The sequence below is a fragment of the Spea bombifrons genome, chromosome 6 (assembly GCF_027358695.1).
Source record: "Spea bombifrons isolate aSpeBom1 chromosome 6, aSpeBom1.2.pri, whole genome shotgun sequence".
Taxonomy (NCBI): domain Eukaryota; kingdom Metazoa; phylum Chordata; class Amphibia; order Anura; family Pelobatidae; genus Spea; species Spea bombifrons.
In genome coordinates, this window is record NC_071092.1 from 45,718,937 (window position 1) to 45,740,936 (window position 22,000).

The 22,000-nt window shown below is 42.8% G+C and overlaps 1 protein-coding gene across 1 annotated transcript; it reads right to left on the bottom strand.

Moving 5' to 3' along the window:
• Positions 1 to 783: 783 nt before the first annotated feature.
• OMA1 (OMA1 zinc metallopeptidase) lies at positions 784 to 21,949 on the bottom strand. The gene is made up of 9 exons (XM_053469547.1): positions 21,612 to 21,949; positions 19,638 to 20,138; positions 18,320 to 18,548; positions 15,314 to 15,487; positions 13,334 to 13,441; positions 11,577 to 11,705; positions 10,852 to 10,926; positions 5,550 to 5,699; positions 784 to 1,264 (listed from the first exon to the last, which is right to left on the bottom strand). Exons 2-9 carry the CDS (start codon positions 20,108 to 20,110, stop codon positions 1,073 to 1,075), a joined length of 1,530 nt encoding a protein of 509 aa, XP_053325522.1. The 5' UTR covers positions 20,111 to 20,138; positions 21,612 to 21,949; the 3' UTR covers positions 784 to 1,072.
• Positions 21,950 to 22,000: the final 51 nt, after the last annotated feature.

Consider the following 22,000-nt stretch of genomic DNA (forward strand, 5'->3'; position numbering starts at 1 on the left):
ATCCAGAGCTTGATTACAGGATTTCTATTTGCCTCTCTTTAAAGGGGAACAGACACCATTTTTTTTTACTGGGATTAGCTTGAAAATATATTTATTTAAAGTTGTGCACTTTTTTTTTTTTTTTTTTTTACAAAAAAACCTAGTTTTCGCTCAATATTTTTATATATAGATGCATATTAGCCATTATCATACTGCCTGTGGGAAACAATAGAATGGCTCAGTCTTAATCACCCGTGGGACAGTCTGACTAATGAAAGTCTATGGAGGAACGGACTTCATTAGCATTGCCGTAAAGCATCAGCTCAGTGCGGTGTTTGATCCGGGAAAGTCACCCAAAATATCACATGACTGACAGCAACGGCGGCTCCCGGTCTGCAGATAAAGGGAGTTCATTGGAGCAAAATGAGATAAAACCCAGTTTTTGTTGATGCTAAAAATATTAAATGTACCTTTTCAGACCCATTCATCCTTTTTTTTTTTTTTTGTATAATTTCTACTTTTTTAACTTGGACACTTGTGCACAGAAAACATTTCCCAGCATGCACTCAGGCTTTAATCGGATAGGCTACTCAGTTTGTATACTTGTAATTACTTGATATGTGCTTTATCACCTGAACAGAAATCCAGGGCATTGGTGAGGGGCAGCTGAGAGTCCTAAAGACCCCCCAACCTGACCCCTTCTAAATCAGATACAGGAGTTTGAAATAAACTACTGAAAACCCTTAAAAATGGCTTTAAAAAAGTGTTACTAGAAAACAGACATTTTATGTAAAATTCTTTTATATAAATTAGTTTTTTTTTCCTATTACAGATCGAAATTGTTTTCATAATCAGCATTATTTGTGAAAGTTACATAATTACCACTGCCCAAAAAATAAAAAGTCTTACCATTTTAAGATTATTAAACTAAATCTTAAATTAAAAATAACAGAAAGAAACCCAAAATGTTTCCCCGAGGAGAGCCGAGAACGTGGTAACCCCGCCGAGGTCTAGAAGACACTTTGAAGCGAAACGTTACATGTTGTCGCACTTTTTCGCGATCAATTTAGTGTTCGAAGTGTTGCGTAATCCACTAAACGGCTTTGACCGCGGGAGGCAGCGGGACTCGGTCGCTCACTCCGATGGGCACGAGCTCTCCTTTTAGCGCCTTCGACTCCCTCGTCTCGGAGGATTGTAGGAGACGATTCACGCTCAGGCTGAAAATTAATCTCGGGTCAGGAAGAGGTAGAGGAGGACAGTTGCACATTTCTCTTAGTTTCAGAGCCTGGAAAACAGAAAAACAGAAACGCGAAGAGCTTAATACACAATATTACTTTATTAAATGTATGTATGTATGTATATATATATATATATATATATATATATATATATATATATAGTTAAAGCGGTATATATAACCCCGAGCAATTGCTCTAGCAAAATGATTGCACTTAGTAGATGCAGCCCTAGGATTTAAAGGGCGGCCGTCACGTGTCAGATTAGAGCACATTTTGTACATTTAGTGATCCATCATCAAATTACGGATTTATGTATTTTCCAGCTTTTTACATCCACCAAGGCGGGGTTTCATATGCAGATTTCCCTTCCTTTCCCATGATCCCTCGGTGACAACAGCAATGGAATCCTATTGGCAGCCCAAGTTGTAACCCGCGTCCTGGGCTTGTTTTAGTGCTACGGATTTACGCAGCTCTGTAAAGTGATTACTGCAAATAGGTTAGGGTGGAGAATCGATTCAACACGTGATGTAATGGCCCCAAAACAGCACAAAATAAAATTAAAAAAAAAATAAAAACATTTATATTAACATATGATAATCTCATACGTCCCTCTTGAAAGCCCCCAACGAAAAAGGAATAAGGCGCGACCGTCCGATATTCTTAACCCTAAACAGTCCACGTTGGCTTTTCTTATCTCATTTGCTTAAATGTAAAAATAATACATGATGGCGGCTGGCGTCTGATCTGATTGGTCCCTTTAAGTTTTCGTGGTGCTCCCAATTCTGCAAAAGTCCCCCATATGCTTTTACCCTCCATACATCTCTTTAACTCGATGGAAACGTCCCCCCCCCCCCCGTGACCGGCCGGATTGCGAACATTCCGTTTCCGCGGGGCTGATTGGATTTCGCTCCTAAAATAATAAACCATCTCTTAATTAACACCTTTAGCGCTCGTTAAAAGGTCATTAATAATATTTGGGACTTTGGCGAGGAGCTGTCGCTTTTTGACAGATCGTCCTGTCCGGTTTTATCACGGAGAGACGTCGCATCGAACCGACGGAACATTCAAGGACGTTCGTGCTTCGTCCGACTAGAAAGATTTTCCAGATCATTTGCCTTTCAGCCCTGGCATGGCGGATGCGGCTGTCAGAGTAACTCTCGCGCGTCAGACGCTTCAACTATCAAAAGGGAAGAGGACGCTGCGAACGGGAAAAGAAACGCTACCAGCCGGACCTGCGACTCGCAGAGCTTCAAACACCACGTAGACCTCAAATAAACGCTGCGGCAGATACAGTGCTGGGGGGGGGGCTTGTACTCCACGTTATGGAATATATATCGTATTTTCTGGAACACAAGATGATTGCAACAATTCCAAATGTCCAACCCAGTTCTTGTTGTTTCTATATACATTATCGGGGTTTTTAGGGCTGTAGAACCCTGTGATACCCTCATACCCAGCAAACATTCCGAGCTCCTAGAAAAGAGGGGCCTCAGAGGAGGAGAGAGCGGCCTCAGGGGAGGAGAGAGGGGCCTCAGGGGAGGAGAGAGGGGCCTCAGGGGAGGAGAGAGGGGCCTCAGCGGAGGAGAGAGGGGCCTCAGCGGAGGAGAGAGGGGCATCAGCGGAGGAGAAGCGGGTATAGGGATCAGGGTACAAAAGAAGGACAAGTTTCTTGGAAAAAGAGATAGCGGGGAAGGAAGCTAAAGCTTCAGCACCCGTTTCGGTAGTTGCCCTTGAGGCACATCTTTACCCCAACACCAGTATCCCCGTGTTGTCATACGTTATGTTACATCATTATTAAATCCCTAATAAGTTCCCCATCCTGCCCAACTATATGTCCAAAAGGGAACATAATCTGCCCCACGCAGATCATAACAAACATATTTGATGACTTATAGATTGACACATTTGGCAAAGACGATCCATTTATCGGCTAACGGTCTCTTCTTCAGGCATATAGATGGTCTAGAGAGCCTGCATCCTATAACACTTCATGTTAGCCGATAAAAGTAGCATCTTTGCCAAAGTTAATCTAGAAAAAAACAAAAGAAAAACAGTTAAAAAACAGGATTGTCCCCGAAAACTCCTCTCTCTCCCCTGCGCTCGGAGATCAGATCACGCTATTCACATCTTCTGCTCGGGAAGAAAGCGGCTTTTGATAACGTCGATTCGCAACTATTTTGGGAAGCATCTTGTTGCCAAGAGACGGGTCTATGTTTAAATAATACCACGGCAACGGGAGCAACACAGATCTTTGCGAGAAAACATTAAAGATGCAGCATCTTCCAAACTATTTTCCAACATATTAGAAAAAACTCTGTATAAATATATATATTTATTTATAAGGTCAGACCTGAATAACTTCCAATATATATATACTGTTATACACAATGTTCAAAGGTTGGGTGTCACTCAGCTGTATTCATGGAAAACAAGGAAATTTCTGGCTGTAACATAATTACAAAAAGGATTTCCAAACATCAATTAGCCTTTTAAACTTAAACTCGGATCAGAGAACACAACGTGCCACTGGAACCCAGGAGTGATGGGAGTGATAAAGGGCCATTGGGACACAGGAGTGATGGGAGTGATAAAGGGCCATTGGAACCCAGGAGTGATGGGAGTGATAAAGGGCCATTGGAACCCAGGAGTGATGGGAGAGATAAAGGGCCTCTGTCGGCCTATGAAGAGATTCCATTAAAAAAAATCAGCCATTTCCAGCTACAATAGTCATTTACAACATTAACCCCGTCTGAGCTCGATCCACGTTCATCAAATTTTCATCATGTATTTGCTCGATAAATTTGCTCAGAGAAAAACATCTTAAAAAAAATGACCCCCCCTCCAGGCACATTATATACGATCCCCCAAACATACAGTTTTTGTTTTTTGATCCCCCAATGTCCGCCTATCAGTCTGCGCGCCTCTACACAGGTTAAGGAGTTTTTTTGGTTCAAATAAGGGCCAAATCTTTGCGGACTACAAATCCCATGGTCCTCAGCCGGCCTGAAGATTGCTGTGTTCCTCATCTCTGAGACGTTGAATGGCAGGAAGGTGCATTTACAAGATTAAATGTTTTTTCCCATAGGGTCGTTTGGGGGAAATCATCTTATAATCAGGCAAATATGGTAAATCAAAGCATTCTTTCGGACTTTCAAGCTTCCTCTTTTTAAACGGAAAAAAAAGTTAAAACCGGAAAACCGGTTAATTGGAGGATGATGGACTTTGAAAGACGATGAGCTTCCAGAAGGTCTTTTTCTGTCCCGAAGACGTTATTCTTCCGCAGCACCTTCCGGAATTCTGATACAAGAGTATCGTTCTTCCGGATGTTCGCCCGTCCACAGACCATTAAGTATATTTAAAAGCAGACTTACCGCGTTCAGTATTTTTTTTTTTTTTTTTTTTACATTAAAAGAGTCGTCTTAACAGCTCCTGACGGGATTTTGGTCCAAAAACCTTGTAATTTAACCCCGAAGCGTGGAGAATTCCTGCATATTTAAGATCACAAAGTAAAAGCGGCGCGACGGTCTGCAGCCATAGAGATTAGCGGAATCCGCCAGCGTCTTCTGTCTGCGGGATTTACACGCTCAGACACATGAGAAGTGCAGACTTAATAAGACCAATTGAAGTGAATCCAATTCTATCTGTATTCGCAGCATTATTCGGCTCATGCGCGAGGAACTTTCCGGAATGGTATTCTCGTGTATTATCGCTTGAAGGGAAACTAAGAACACGTTACTGGACTCCTTGGTAGGTAGGAACTCATCATAAAAGCTTCATCATCTCTCTGACAAAGTGGAGCGTTCTTCATCTGAACAGGAGACCTCTGAGGTATGTGCAACTACATATATAATAAAGGTATCACCATTGACTAAGCACCCCATTATCTCTTGGGCTAACAGCCTTCTATCTCATGAATAGAATAGATGATTTAATGGACTCAGCAAAAAAAAAAAAACAACACAACAAGTAGAGTGTCAGCTCACAAGATCAGGGCCCTCTTCTCTTTCTCCTCTTTTCTTGGGGGCTGATTTGCCGGCGGATTTTAGGTTTCTAAGAAATCCGGCTCAGTTTCTATGGCAAGAAAATGAGGGTGAGTGACAGGCCCCTCGGCCAAGTCGGCTGTGCCACGGATCTGAGGTCTGAATAAAAGACGACTTTTTCTTGTCTTATAAAATCGGTGAATCCGGCGCGAGGAATGCGGTTTGTAACGTAGGATTATCCAGCAAAGCAGGTGGAACAGAAGCTTTAATATCGTCATAATAATGCTGAACGATCGGTCCGCTGAGCGGAGGGTCCATGTACTGGCGGCAGGAGTAAGAGAGGGGCACTCACCTCCGGTATGAGCCGGTCCAGGTGGTCGGCTCGGTTTTCATGGGATGGGTGGGTGGAAAGCCACTCCGGGGTCCGCGGCTGCCCTTCCAGGGTCTCCGAAAGCTCCATTTGTTTCCAGAAGACTGAGCTGGATCTCACGTCGATGCAGGCCTGCGAGTCACAAGCAACACGTCAGCGAAACCGGGAACTCATAACGCCACAATGTATCACTGTATACATTCTATAGGGTATTCTATAGGCTATTAATGTCTATCACATCCCTGAATCAAAGCGCTCGGCCCTTGAACTTCGAATCACGGAGGCAAATGTCCGATGCCAAGACTTTCAGACCTAAATGATCTACTAAACACCCCGACTCCTTATCATACTGCCTGTGGGGAACAATAGAATGGCTCAGTCTTAATCACCCAGCTGGACACCATGACTAATAAAAGTCTATGGAGGAACGGACTTCATTAGCATCGCCGTAAAGCATCAGCTCAGTGCGGTGTTTGTGCCGGGAAAATCACCCAAAATATCACATGACTGACAGCAACGCCGGCTCCAGGTCTGCAGATAAAGGGAGTTTATTGGGACAAAGTGAGGTGACTGTATACAGCGCTGGGGGTTAATCCTGGGGGTTATTACTGTATACAGCATTGGGGGTTAATCCTGGGGTTTTTATTACTGTATACAGTGCTGGGGGGGTTATTATTGTATACAGCGCTGGGGTTTATGCTCGAGGAGAGAGATATTTCCATCGGACTTCCCCTTTACATGGAGTGTTGAGGCATCCATCATTCTAATGTTTCTGGGAATCCACCTGCTCTGCACCAGGCTGTTTGAGTGAGAACCCCCACCATGTATTTATAATAACCCCTCATTTACCTTAGGGGGGGGGAGTCAAATCAACTTTTCCCGCGCTGAGATGAAAAGGTAAGTTATTGCATATCGATACCAACTTACGACTGCAAAGACAGAAATACACACAAAATGCTGCACAAAGTATCATTTCCATTCCGGTTTCCTGGATACATTTTACACCCAGAAACGCAGAACCTGCCGGCAGATCGGCCCCATTCGGCCCCCGTCTAGTCTGAGTTTCTCCTGCTGTAAAGACTCAAACCTTAATCGTTGGTCTCGTCTTAGATTCAGGAGCTGTATGTCTATCCCATGCATGTTTAATACGCTCACTGTTTTACCCTCTACCACTTCTGCTGGGAGACTGTTCCATTTATCTACCACAATCTCCGTAAAAAAAAAAAAAAAAACTTCCTCCCATATTTACGCTCATAGCTAATACCATGATTCCTTGTGGGCATTTGGACATCCACTGGCGGTCTAAGGATCACAGGAGTTGTAGTTTCCCCAATTATTCTAGAGAAACACCAGAAAATGTAATATGCTCTCTTAAAAGTCTAGAAAATAATAAATATCAACACTGTCTTAAAACAAATCAATTTCCATGATTACCCTCTGGCTCATAGGAGTTGCAGTTCTGCAATTATTCTATTGAATGACCTGTTGGCTATAATATATACAGATTATTATATACGCTCTCTAGCAGGGGTCTTTAAAGCAATAATGAATATCTCCACCAGGTGGCGCTGTGTAAAGAGAAATGCAAAGTATCCAGCGTGTCGTCTCCGCGCCCGGCGGGGTTCCGTGTTCCGTCAGCGTGCTTCTGTCATGTGTCATGTCTGACGGCGGGATCAAGACGCCGCCGAGCAGCGCCCAACCTCGTGCCGTGACATTTCCGAGGATGACTTTCAACATAGAGAGCGTCAGACGATAAGACACAGAGCGCCCCGTGGGATCTCAAATCTGGTATTCAGAACAGAGGCGCTATTTGCATGTCTACAAGGATTCGCACAAAAGGAAGTTATTCTGCCGCGTCCTCGGCCTGCCGCGCAGACAAATTATCACCTGCCCTGCTTTTCCTGCGCGTTACAAAAACCTTCAAAACGTATGCGGCTGCTCTAAGAACACAGCGTGAACTACAGGCCTCTCAGGGGCGGGCTGGGCCGGGGGGCAGGGGGGCAATTGCCCCCCAGGCCGCCCTAAATCCGGGCCGGTGGGCCGGACGGACGACCGCCAGACAGACATTCAATGCGGCCGCAAAGTTAAAAACTAAGCGGCCGCGAGCAGGATTGAATGCGGCCGTCATGCGTACCTGGCGGGGGAGGGAGGGGGGCGGTCCGCCCCGGCTGCCGCTCATCTGAGGGCTGCCACCATGCCGGCACGCCTCCAGAAACGGTGCGCGCGGCAACAACACTGAAGCCACGCCCAACATTTTCCGCGCTCAGTGCACCGGAAGGACAGGAAGAAGAAGAAGTAGAAGAAGAAGAAGAGGAGGAAGAGGAAACGTGAGAGTGAAAGAAGAAAAGGTAGGAGAGAGTGGATTAGTAAGTGTGTGAGAGTGATGGGTGTTATGCTGAATGTAAGTGTGTGAGAGTGATGGGTGTTATGCTAAATGTAAGTGTGTGAGAGTGATGGGTGTTATGCTGAATGTAAGTGTGTGAGAGTGATGGGTGTAATGCTGAATGTAAGTTTGTGAGAGTGATGGGTATTATGCTAAATGTAAGTGTGTGAGAGTGATGGGTGTTATGCTGAATGTAAGTGTGAGAGTGATGGGTGTTATGCTGAATGTAAGTGTGTGAGAGTGATGGGTGTTATGCTAAATGTACGTGTGTGAGTGTGATGGGTGTTATGCTGAATGTAAGTGTGTGAGAGTGATGGGTGTTATGCTGAATGTAAGTGTGTGAGAGTGATGGGTGTTATGCTGAATGTAAGTGTGTGAGAGTGATGGGTGTTATGCTAAATGTAAGTGTGTGAGAGTGATGGGTGTTATGCTGAATGTAAGTGTGTGAGAGTAATGGGTGTTATGCTAAATGTACGTGTGTGAGAGTGATGGGTGTTATGCTAAATGTACGTGTGTGAGAGTGATGGGTGTTATGCTGAATGTAAGTGTGAGAGTGATGGGTGTTATGCTGAATGTAAGTGTGTGAGAGTGATGGGTGTTATGCCGAATGTAAGTGTGTGAGAGTGATGGGTGTTATGCTGAATGTAAGTGTGTGAGAGTGATGGGTGTTATGCCGAATGTAAGTGTGTGAGAGTGATGGGTGTTATGCTGAATGTAAGTGTGTGAGAGTGATGGGTGTTATGCTGAATGTAAGTGTGTGAGAGTGATGGGTGTAATGCTAAATGTAAGTGTGTGAGAGTGATGGGTGTTATGCTGAATGTAAGTGTGTGAGAGTGATGGGTGTTATGCTAAATGTACGTGTGTGAGAGTGATGGGTGTTATGCTAAATGTACGTGTGTGAGAGTGATGGGTGTTATGCTGAATGTAAGTGTGTGAGAGTGATGGGTGTTATGCCGAATGTAAGTGTGTGAGAGTGATGGGTGTTATGCTGAATGTAAGTGTGTGAGAGTGATGGGTGTTATGCTGAATGTAAGTGTGTGAGAGTGATGGGTGTTATGCTGAATGTTTGTGAATGAGGGTTTCAGATAGCATGGATGTGTAAGTGTTGGGGGATAGCTTGGCATAGGGAGTCCGTAATCACATTCCTTTCATGCCCAGATTCCAGCATGTAGTGGCTGCCTAGGCATGATAGGAGTGTGATTGCTGTTATAAATTATTTTTTGGTCCAACTTCGGTGTGTTAACACTTTTATTGGACAGAATAATTCAATGACAGTATTAATATATATATATATTGATATATATAATTGCAAACAGCAATCACACTCCTATCATGCTAAGTCAGCCAGCACATGCTAGAACCTGGGCATGATAGGATTGTGATTGTTGTTATATATATATGTGTGTGTATATATATATATATATATATATGTATATGTGTTAATATTATTGTTGATTTTTTTGTCTAATTTTGGTGTTACTTTTAATAAAGTATTTTAAAGTTTTTTTTTTTTTCTGTTTTGGCCAAGTGAATGCTGAATTTTTAGTTTCAGTCCAGAATTTTCATTTCGGTGCATCACTACTATATACTATGCCAGTCACTAAAGTGGTAAGCCTACACCACATCAATGTTTGGCTTAGTATATAGTGATAGGGGTTGTCAGTGTCTGGCTCAATGTATAGGCACACATTGACGGTGGTGCTGCGTAATCCCTAAGTATATAATGATAACAAATATGCTGTACCCCTGTCAGTGTTTGCCTAACCATAGAAACTATGCAGTTTTAAAGTGTGTGTGGGGGGTGCCACATACAGGGTCTGCCACAGGTGCCAAATACTCTAGGTACGCCCCTGCATCATGTGGCTGTCAGACCCAACGGCCGTGCCTCAGCTTCTCTTCCCACGTCTTAAAAGGGGTGTGATGAAGAGCTGAGGCATGCGGTGCGTGCATGCCGGCCACTTTAATTTCATTAGGCGCTGGTGGAGTGACTGCCGCACAACGGCCGCTTTCAATGTCGCTCGCAGCCGCTTTGATGGTGCAATGGGCCAGTTGACTAGACTTGCCCCCCAGGCCTTAGGCTGCCAGCCCTCCCCTGAGGCCTCTGATAACATTTACTGTATTTATGATTAACTTTGACCGTGATGATCAAGAAAAGGGGGTAGATAAGTCGAACAGCCTCCCAGCAGAAGTGGTAGTGGGTAATACAGCGAGGGTATTAAACATGCATGGGATAGACATACGGCTCCTGAATCTAAGACAAGACCAATGACTGACTAAGGTTTGAGTCCAAACTGGTGACTAGAAGGGGGCCGAATGGGGCAACAAATCCACGTTAAGCTTCTGAAACCCCTTTCAGGGCAACAATAAGTAGCCCAAGTCTAACAGCGCATGCATCTAAATGAAGTGTTAGCTTCTGTGGCGCAGCTTCTGCTGGTGTCGAATGGGTTAAAGTTCTCTGGGCCTGTGGCAGCCGGCGGGGATAAACCTGCCCCGTCTTCACCAACCCGTTCCAAATGTGCCGCTGTTTTGCGAACGCCTGTACTGCCACCTGCTGGTGAATGAGCGCAGGGGTCTCTCTGCTGACACCGCAAGCTGTATAGGTGCGGGAGGGATGTTTGTTTCAAATGAAAAATGGTAGAAAAGGAGCACCTAAGAGGTAATGTAAGGTAGCTTTGCTGAGAAGGTGGTAGATAAACCCAACAGCCTCCCAGCAGAAGTGGTGGAGGGTTATACAGTGTGTGGATTTACGAAGGGTCATCTAAACTCGCTTTCGGCTCCGAATGCGGATTATAATTTACCCCAAGCTTTTAGCTACTTTGTACACCAACTTGCTCAGCCCCAATACGACCCCCCGGCCGCAGATACCCCTATGTCATGCGCGCTCTAGGACCTGTTGAGTACCTTGGCGGCCAGCTGGAGTCCCACTCGGTCGGCTTCCGCCTCGAGCGTCCTGCTGAAGGGTCGATCAAACATATACTGCAAGCAATGGGAGACTCTGCTGTGAGATCTGGACACCGCGGCGCTCAAAGAGTTAAACACCGAAGAACGCAGAAATAACAGGAAAAAAATAATGACAGTTTTAAATATTTCCTCCGACGGCTGAGAGAGGGAAAGGCCAGGCTCGGGCGTTACTTATTGCCGCGCTAACACGCGACATAAGATCGTTATTCCGACTTGACATTTTTGCGCCGTGACCCACCAGATACCGGCGGCCGCGGACTAATTTTTTTCGAGAAGAATTATGAATTATTGACGTTTTTTTCTCCAGGCTTCCCGGTCAATAATAGTTTTATGAAAGGGCGTTAGAGCCGCGTTAAGCGCTTTGTTACAGTAGTTGCTACGCGATGGGACGTGGAGGGGGGGGGTCGAGCGCAAGAGGCCGGGCTGCGGGCCGAGCGTCGAGGGTTAAAATAAAAAGAACGTCGGCATGGAGATAATTGCCAATTGCCGTGGATTTTCTAAAACGCCGCCAAAATAAATGGTTTTACAGCCATGGCGTCTTTTAAAAGGGACTTTAGAGACCCCCCCAGCGGACCCTCGGACTGTTCTTGTGCCGAAATCTATGATCTCTAAGGGCTTTATTCACTAAAAAGCAGCAGCAGTCTGGAAGTCCGCGTCCGTCTTACCTCTTTAAGTCTGGACTGGATCCACTGGCCGACGACTGCGAGGCTGTCCATGGGGCAGAGAGCCCAGATCGCGGCAAGCGAAATGAGGAAAAGGAAGTCCAGGAAGTGGCTGACACTGGCCATCTCGGCCTGCAGCGAACAAACCAACAAAGGGAAGTATTAGGAGTGTGCGGATGATGCTGTAAAAGTAGCAAATCCATCCCGGTCTCTCAATAAATGGAGAAAGCCTAATTTTGGTCAAAACGTTGCGTGTTCTGCCCCGGAACGGCTCGGTCCATCCATTACTCTCTGAAGATTCGATTTCTGTACGAGGCGGAGATAATTACGTTATGAGGTCACAGCGGTATCGTAACGTGTGGCGTATGCAGAAAATAATCCCGTCCTGATCATGTTCATTATTTACCAAGTGCAGGGCATGAAAAAAAAACTCTTTAAAGGGAGAATTGACGCATTCAGTGCTCAAGGTGTGCAAGTTTGATATGTAGGATAGGTGGGATAGGTAGGATAGGTGGGATAGGTAGGATAGGTGGGATATGTGGGATAGGTGGGATATGTAGGATAGGTGGGATATGTAGGATAGGTGGGATATGTAGGATAGGTGGGATATGTGGGATAGGTGGGATATGTAGGGGTAGGTGGGATATGTAGGATAGGTGGGATATGTAGGATAGGTGGGATATGTAGGGGTAGGTGGGATATGTAGGGGTATGTAGGATAGGTGGGATATGTAGGGGTAGGTGGGATATGTAGGATCTTCCCGGGTTGACCCGGAGTCTCGGGGTAAAGCTCGGCATTCACTAGTACTGAGAGTGCGAGCGGCCAGAAGGGAGTGAAGGAGGGGAGCGAGAGCGTAAGGGAGGAAGTATGTGTGTATGTACAGTGTTATAGTGTATGTATAAGTGTGCATGGACGTGTATGTGTAAGTGTTTGAGTGGGACTATGTGTAAGCGAGAGTGTGTTAGTTTGTGTAAATGTGAGCGCGTGTGTAGATGTGTGTGCCAGGACGTATGCAAGCGACTGGGGGGGGCTCATTACTCGCCAGGTGCTATACTGATCATGAAGCTTCCAGGGGTCTCAACAAATCCAGCTGAAGCCTAAAATAATAATAAATAACTCCCCGAACTCAAAGAAACGACCGGTCATTTAAAGCTTTGGAAGGCGCAGACACCTAATACCCATAGAAATGGGTCCCCCCCCCCCTCGTTACAACAGAGGCCGGCCCCGAGTATCGATCTGCGAGAAGCTCCGTCCGTCACTCCGGGCCTTCATCACACGGCATGAAAACAGATTATTTGCCATAAAATGATCCAATTAAGGTTTTTATAGCCAAAGCCAATGTGCAGACTCACGGTCTAGAACAGGGGGTATTAACCCGTTATTGTCATTTTCCTATAAACGCTCCTTACTATAACGTATAGATTCTTACATTATAGAACCCAAGAGCTTACAGTCTATGTGCTGATTACACAACGGAGGGAGTTTGAACAAACGTACGCCACCAGACCTTAACGATAACAAAAGGGAAGGCATATTATATGAATAAATACATATTAATATTATACGAGCTTCAAGGTACAAAGCGGATCAGAAATAATTACAGCTACCCTGATTTATATATCGGCACCATATTCCGCGGCGCTGTACAACGAGCAAGTATCTGAAGGTACATGCAGACGGCTTGTTAACTGTGTTGTCATAGTAACAGAGGGGTTTATTATACTCTGTAATTCTCTTGGTAAAGTTGAATCCGCGCTTACCGTGTGCTCGAGGAGGGCATGGGCGAGTTCGTGGCCCAGGATGAAGGAAAGCTGGTGGGTGTCCGCTACGGCCTTCAGCATGCCGGTAAAAACAAAGATTTGGCCGTTCTGTAACACAAAGAAGAGAGGATCACTATAAATATATATAAAAATATAATAAAAGATGAAATATATATTAATATATAATATTTATATAATGTATAAAATAATATAATAAAAAATATATATAATAAATATATAATAACAGAATTCTTAAGACTTAAAAACTATGCACCGCTGCTGGCCAAACTACCTCTGCGTAGTATGTATCCTTGTAACGGGACATAAAACTTCCTTACATTGCATGTAAGCGTATGACTCTCTAAGCTTAAAGGGTCAGAGGCTTAAATATGATGTAAGGAAAGTTTACTTTACTGAGAGGGTGGTAGATAAGTGGAACAGCCTCCCAGCATAAGTGGTAGAGGGTAATACAGTGAGGGTATTAAACATGCATGGGATAGACATACGCCTCCTGAATCTAAGACGAGACCAACGACTGATTAAGGTTTGAGTCTTTACAGCAGGAGCAACGGGCGACTAGACGGGGGCCGAATGGGGGCCGATCTGCCAGTGGATTCTATAGTTTCTTGTCACCCGCTTGGTATTTCTGTTTAAGCAGCAGCCTGGAGACGAGAAACGGTTACGTGGCTTCAGAACGCGTGACTTTGTTACAGAGTATCGCTCTTTAATTTCTGTTTGCCGTTTCTCGGCTGAACTTGGAGGTAGCCGCGCAGTTAAAGCCGTTTTATGTTCTCTTTGAACGTTAAAAAAAAAAAAAGCAATAAAAAGAGCAATAAAAAGAATAATTCCCGTCCCCAGCCCCGGGGCGCTCGGACTATTTAAAGAATTGAGATAGTATCAGCATCTCATCCGAGTCTCAGACGGCGACGTCCGTAACCCGCTTTATAACATGAAAAGCCCCCGTTACAATCAGCGGCGATTCCTCCGGCTTCTGAGAAAACACGGCGGGTCCCGGGGACTACACTCTGTTTTAACACTTAAGTCCTTGTATTATAATAAAAAAAAGAGGGAGTTATCATTTTACTTTGTTTTCTTTTATAGGTTTAATGGTCTTAAAAACAGCTCAAAAAAAAAAAGATTAGGAAGCTTGGTTGTTTTTTTTTTTTTATGCCAACAACCAATCAGGGCTTGCTTTAGTGTCACATGACAATTAAGCTTTCCCTGCAAATGTATGAATACATCACAATTAAACGCAGTTAAAGAATTGCCTTAAAGAAAGGGTTTGGGGATCCAACAGCATGATAGTCAATAAGAATGGGTGTATATTTTTATAAGGTATTGGCTATAATAAATACATTTTAAAAGACATTTCATATCACCTAAGGCAATATATATATATATATATATATATATATATATATATATATATATTTAGGGGACATTAAGGGAACCGTCCCTAGAAAATAGGGTCATCTTGTTATCTTGTTACTTCATGCTAAATGTTTTTTTTAGTTTTTTTATTACCCCATTCTTTTATTTTCATTATAAATCAATACAGAAAATTATTTTATTCTCCCCAGGTTAAGACCAATAAAAAGAGCAGATAAAGGCTGTATCACCAAAAAAAGTCCTTAAACCCGACAACTCAAGGTGAGTGAGAAAGACAATATTTTTATTTACTGACAGGGGTGTAGATAAGCGGAACAGCCTCCCAGCAGGAGTGGTAGAGGGCAATACAGCAAGGGGATTTAAACATGCATGGGATAGACATACAGCTACTGAAGACGAGACCAACAACTGATTAAGGTTTGAGTCTTTACAGAAGGAGAAACGGGTGACTGGATGGGCCGAAAGGGGCCGATCTGCCGGCGAAGCCTATGCTTCTATGAGCCGGGTGGTATATTTTACTCTGTAACTACATCAAAGTCGTTCGAATCCCGGGGACTATAATATGAAATTTGACGTTTCCTTCTTCCTTACCGGCAGCACAAAAGCGTTAATATCTGGTTTCTCCACGACGTGGACAACCCACTCAATTTCAGACACCCCTGGAAGGTCACCGTTGCAGGCGATAAGATGGTCTACAATTTTCTGGACAAGCTGATAACGAGAATCTTCCACGGGAAGCATCGCATCCTTAAATTCTTCAATCAGCTGAAAGGTGACAAAAAAAAAAAAAAAAGCAAGAAAGATACAGAACGACCTGAAAAAGCAAAACTCAGCAGATTTGGAGCTTTAATCTCGCTTCGATTTTAAATGGAAAATCCGCCTTCGCCTCGCAGAGCTTCGGGAAGAAAACGCAGGCTGCAGCTTTGAAGTTAGAAAACCCGAAAAGGATATTACCTGATCCCGTGTTGGAGAATTTAAATAAAATAATTGGTTTTATTGTTTGTTTCAGGGAGATAATATGCATAAAAATACCCTTTTATGACTTTTTCTACATTTTTTTTGTAACAGATTTTTTTATGATTAAAAAAAAAAAAAAAATGATATAGCTTATAAATATTAATTTCACAAGCAGCTTGTCAGCGATTTATTTATTTGGCCTGGCATTTATGGGGTTATTTCTATTTATTGATTTATATTCATATTTCGCAGCTTAACATGGATTAACATCATTTGGATTTGCAGAAGTAAGAAGGGCCGCGCTTAAGCCATTTTACAATCTGCAACTACTTTTTCTATTGGACGTAAATAGTTTGGTTTAAATATTTCTTATTTTATACCAAAAAAAAAATTGTAATTAATCAAACCAAAACATTTGATTTTCTTCCCAAAAATAAAATAATAATAATAATAATATTAAAAATAATAATAATAAAAGCAATCTGGGGTAAATTGCTCAAAGGGAAGCCATTGGCAAGATGATTCCATTGGTTGCTATGGTGACTGCACCAACTTTACAGAATCAACATTTTTTTTTATATTTTACTAGTAAAAGCCACATTTAACTTTTTTAATTAATAAATAATCAGATGGATGTATTTTGTACTCAAAAGACCCGGCTATTTTTTTGTTTGTTTGTTTGTTTTGTTCTCAAGAACATATTGAGCTCTCTGTGGCTCAATTGAACGCGCGGATTACTGCGTGACGCAGGGAGAAATTCAAGTATTTTATTTATTATTAGCGCGTTCGTTCCACGCTGTTTTACTAGTTTGGTCTTGAAAAATGTTACTTTTTTTTTTTTGTTTGCACTTAAGTAGTTCTTCTAAAATTCATTAGCTTTTAATCAAAGGGAATTGTTCACAGCTGGTTCCTAACAACACACACAAGATCCATTTTCAATTCCTTAAGTGGATGACAATTTAATTCCTTTTTTTTTTTTTTTTTTTTGTTATTTTACCCAATCATTGGTAATATTAATTCCAACAAAAAGAAATTATCCTTTCTGGATAAGAACGACATAAGAGAAATAGGTTGTGTGGCTGTAAGGATTAGTATTTACTCCCCCCGCAAATACAGAAAATACAGTGGTTATTTGTTGTAAGGCTTCGCAGCACTCCGTACACCATTTAATCTTGTGATAACCCCACTAAACACAGAAATCAGGGCCCATTCACCAAACTAATCATTTGTAACACACACACACACACATACATACATATACATATATATATATACACACAATGTTTAAAAGTTTGGGGTCACTCAGTTGTATTCATGGAAAACAAGGACATTTCTGGCTGTAACATATAATTTGCAAAAGGGTTTTCTAACCATCAATTAGCCTTTTAAACTTAAACTTGGATCAGCGAACAAAACGTGCCATTGGAACACAGGAGCGATGGGAGTGATAAAGGGCCATTGGAACACAGGAGTGATGGGAGTGATAAAGGGCCATTGGAACACAGGAGTGATGGGAGTGATAAAGGGCCATTGGAGCACAGGAGTGATGGGAGTGATAAAGGGCCATTGGAACACAGGAGCGATGGGAGTGATAAAGGGCCATTGGAACACAGGAGTGATGGGAGTGATAAAGGGCCATTGGAACACAGGAGTGATGGGAGTGATTAAGGGCCATTGGAACACAGGAGTGATGGGAGTGATAAAGGGCCTCTTAACACCTAAAATGAGATTCCATTAAAAATCAGCAGTTTCCAGCTACAATAGTCATTTACAACGTTAACCCCGTCTGCGCTGGATTTGTGATCCATTTTATGTTATTTTAATGGACAAAATGTGCTTTTCTTTCAAACACAAGGTAATTTCTAAGTGACCCCAAACTTTTAAATGGTAGTATGCGTATGTATGATATATATATATATATATATAAATTGTCTCTTTATTAGGGTTGTGAAGGTACCGTTAGAACATTAATCACAGATATTGTTAGATAAGAGAGCATGATCCGTGAGCTCAGATTTCCTTATCTGTGGGATAATTGGTTATTAGAGGCTTTAGATGCGAATCAGTAATACTTTGATAAACACAGAGTGTTTCTGATTACATACGGCAGGGGGGCTGGAAGAACAGAACAAAGATTATCCATCAGTCTCGCAGCTCAATGAGAAACTCTCAACGGGATATATAACGGTAACACATAATGACTGACAACGTACTACATGGGGTTAATAATAACGTGTACAATTTAGAAACCAAAAGGACATATTTAGGCCAAAAAAAAAACTGAGAATAAAAAAATGACAGAGAAATATACACCCTACTCGGGTACAGGACTAGCATGTTATTAGTAGTATATAGAGCTGGGTGCAATAAAAACATTTACAGAGAGGGTGGTAGATAAGTGGAACAGCCTCCCAGCAACGGGATTTAAACATGCATGGGATAGACATACGGCTCCTGAATCTAAGACGAGACCGACGACTGATTACGGTTTTAGTCTTTACGGCAGGAGAAACGGGCGACTAGACGGGGGCCGATCTGCCGGCGGATTCTTTGTTTCTATGTATTACAGCTTGTAGACTTTGTTCATTACAAGTCATGCTTTAGTGAATAAACGCCTCTCCCCCGTAACATCAAACTCACGCTCTCATACTCCAGGTTAGTGAGGAAATTGTAATGCTCTTTTCTGAACACCAGCAGCCGGCTGCGCCCCGTGATGGGACTTTCCTCTAAGTGGGTGCAATAGAAGAGAACGAAGACGATCCCCAGCGCGGCGACGCTGCCCGACAGCTTCCACTTGTTCCGTCTGACGTTCTCTTTAAACAGCTGCCGCTTGTTGGAGGGAAGACTTTTCCACCATTTCCTTACACTCCTGGAAGACAAAAACGACACATTTCTGCGATGGACCCCGCGGGGTTAAATTACAAACGCCCGAGACAAATCCACGACTCTACTGTAAGAGACGCGCTTCGCCATCGTGATCCCTGAACCCTACCAATCTCGTCGAGGGTAACGAGTTTTTGCCGTGTTGGCCGCCGATGGAATCCGTGGAAAACAATAAAGGCAACTTAGTGGCCTTTAAGTGGGTAGAATTTCTACTAAATGTGGGTTTCATTGGGATTCCCCTTTTTCTGTGTGTTTGGTGATCCCACACAAATTATACATCCTTTTCATTGAGAACTAACGAGGCTTTAACTTGAAACCATGGCGACGCGCAAAAAATGATAATTCCGAGCGTTAATGAGTAAAAATAAATAAATAAATGAATTATATTTTTTTCAGTTTAGCTCAGATTTTTTTTTGTGGGCGCTGCTGATGGACAATGACCCCCCGATTACAGAAGTACACCACATCCATCCCATACATAGTACCCTTTAAAAAGGTAGTATTTTTAATACTTCTGGCTTAAGGAGTTTGGGGGGAAAGTTATCATTTTTTACATGTAGTACTAGGGATGAAATGGTATAATAATCGGATTTTTTATTATAATTTATTTTTTTGCAATATGGATAGAGGTCCCTTTAAGGATCTCTTTCAAATCTTATGTATGCCAGTGATGTCACAATGAGATCACTGTGCCACTCCTACGATAGCAGCGTGGTCCCTTTAAATTTTCATGGTATCACCATACTCATTTGCCCCTCTTTCTGCCCCCAGTTATATGCCGTGCATCTCCATGCCCACAATATACTCACCTCCGACACTGGCTTGGATAACGGTGCTGACTCTTCAGATCCCAGCGCGCATGTGCGGAAAGTGCTCCCATTAATGTCAATGGAATGAAAATTCCTATCTTTTTTGTTAGAACGCTTATAAAAGAAGGACCTCTTAGGTTTTGAAAGCTTGTGCAAATGTACATATTTTTCTATGTTGGCCGAATAAAAAGGGTAAAAAACTTAATGATGGAGAAATTAAAAAAGAATAATATATATATATCTCATTTAAAAAACAAAATTTTTACCTGCCGAGGATTATCGCAAAGAGCTTCTGTGCCGGTTTAATAAGAATCCACACGTGGGGTGGCAGCAGAACGTTACGTTGAGCAGTGGTGTGGATGGGTCTGGAGTACATGGGCTGACGGGTTGGCGAACGGACGGCGATTTCATCGATTCTTGGCACGCGCGGAGTTAAGCAGCCCCTCTGTGACCAGTCAATACTTAACACCCCGTTCGTTCTGTGAAATGTATGTTGGCTTCTACTCTGTGTTCTGCCCTTCATAGAGAAGTCCGATCTATGTGACAGAATAAAGCTGGGACGCTGGAGATTCGTATCACGCCGATAATGTCCCGGATTTATATTCTTGCTCCATGTCGGTGAGGATTTAGTCTTTAACGCAGAGCAATGAAACGTATTTCTGGGCAGACTCTCTGAAACGAGTCCGGCAAAAGTCAAGATCTTCTGTTTAGCGCTCCGAAAATGGCAGAAGAATTCCATTTTCTTTCATGTAAATGTTGAAATTAATCTATTAAAAAAAAAAAAAAAAATTAAGCATGTTACTTAAATGAAAATGTTTTTTTTTTTAAAATCTAGCATATTATTATTAAAGAAATATTATTCTGAGGGCTTCAATAAAGGAAATCTGTTCAATAAAGAAATTGGAAATATGTATAAAAAGTGGTCTTATAGCAACCAACGGAACGGCCCAATCATAAGAAACAGCCATTGGTTACTATAATGATAAGTTGCACGGTATAAACATGGGGTAAGCTGGTGCCCAAACTATTATTTGAATAAAACGCGATCTGAAGGTACATCGAATATGCTATTGAGAATAATAGAGCTCTACGGGGCACAGGGACCATCGAGCCATTTGCACCTCTCGGGGTAAAACTGGACTTTAGCCCGGGTTTCCGAGAGGAACTAAAGCCAGAAACCACCAAGAGGAGTCTTTTTTTTTTTTTTTTACATTTTCTTGGAACTGGATTATTATTGTAAAATTTTATTACATTTTTATTTAATCTTTAACTATAATATTTTTAATATTTTTGTATTTTTATATTTATAGGGCTCCATTGCCTTGCATGGATGATTGCAGTACCCATGATCAGCCTGCAGGGGGAGCGCAGCAGTCTCAGGAGGTTCTGGACCTTTTTCCTGTCATTGGTTCTGGCATAAGGGCACTGCCATCTTGGTACAGTCATGCTGCCTTCCAATACAACGCTTGAGATCGCTCCAGCATCGCCATAAAGCATCAGCTCAGTGTGGTGTTTGAGCCGAGAAAGTCACCCAAAATATCACATGACTGACAGCAATGGGGGCTCCAAGTCTGCAGATAAAGGGAGTTTTTTGGGACAGAATGACAACATTACGGTATACAGCACTGGAGGTATATTACTGTATACAGCGCTGGGGGTTATATTACTGTATACAGTGCTGGGGTTATATTACTGTATACAGCGCTGGGGGATTATTACTGTATACAGCTCCGGGGAGGGGTTATTACTGTATACAGTGTCGGGGGGGGGTTATTACAGTATACAGCGCTGTGAGATCTATCTGTGGCAAAACCCCTCACAAATGAAATTATTCTGAAATATATGATCAAAATTGCATACAACGTTGTGACATTCCATTTCTTTTTACAAATAAAATATACTCTAAAATCATACGATTCTCATTTTATTGTATATACCATATGTGTGTCATACAGTGTGTATATTTACCGGTATATACATACACAGTTATTAAGTACATCAGTATTGAAATGTCCCAATGCGGCAATAAAAGCGACCCTTGCCCTGCAGCTTATACAGACTGTAGAGTTATACTGTAACTCTAATGATATATAATTAGTTTAATTACGGTCTAATAACTCCTCCAAACTTTATTGCGGGAAGAGCCTGGCTGTAAACAGAAGGAGGAGGCAGAAGCCAGTCATGTCTGTCTCTGTCACATTCACCTCTGCCAGGCTTAGAAATTTACCCCCAGGACTTACCCCAACTTGGCTTGGAGGGCAGAGAAGGGCAAGCCAGGGTCACAGGCTACAGCCGGCCCGGTCCCAGGGACCACCTGTGTAAACGCTACTATAACGACCACCAGCTACAAGTGCAGGTCAGGAAGCTGTGCCTGGGGGCAAGGAATGCCCACACTCGGAAGAGAGACGGTGGGAAAGATCTTGCTTCCCTACAGAGGGCGCCATATTTGTACACCCATCTAAGCCACCAGCTTGTTCATCTTGTTATCGTGCAGAAAGTTTAAACAAACACTGTGCCGTGCATATATTTTCACCTTTGTGGCGGTTACCTCGACAATAGTTATTGTTGTGGGTGTACAAAGATGGCGCCTGCCTGGCTGGAAGCGTAAATAAGTATTGGGTGTCCCAAT

Bases quoted from the DNA above. Each gene is read 5' to 3' on its own strand.
- OMA1 (XM_053469547.1), bottom strand. From the start codon at position 20,110: ATGGAATTCTTCTGCCATTTTCGGAGCGCTAAACAGAAGATCTTGACT. The intron at 13,442-15,313 runs GTAAGGAAGAAG...TTTGTGTTACAG, and splicing joins TTAACGCTTTTGTGCTGCCG to AACGGCCAAATCTTTGTTTT. The intron at 1,265-5,549 runs GTGAGTGCCCCT...TCTGTTTTCCAG, and splicing joins TGGACCGGCTCATACCGGAG to GCTCTGAAACTAAGAGAAAT.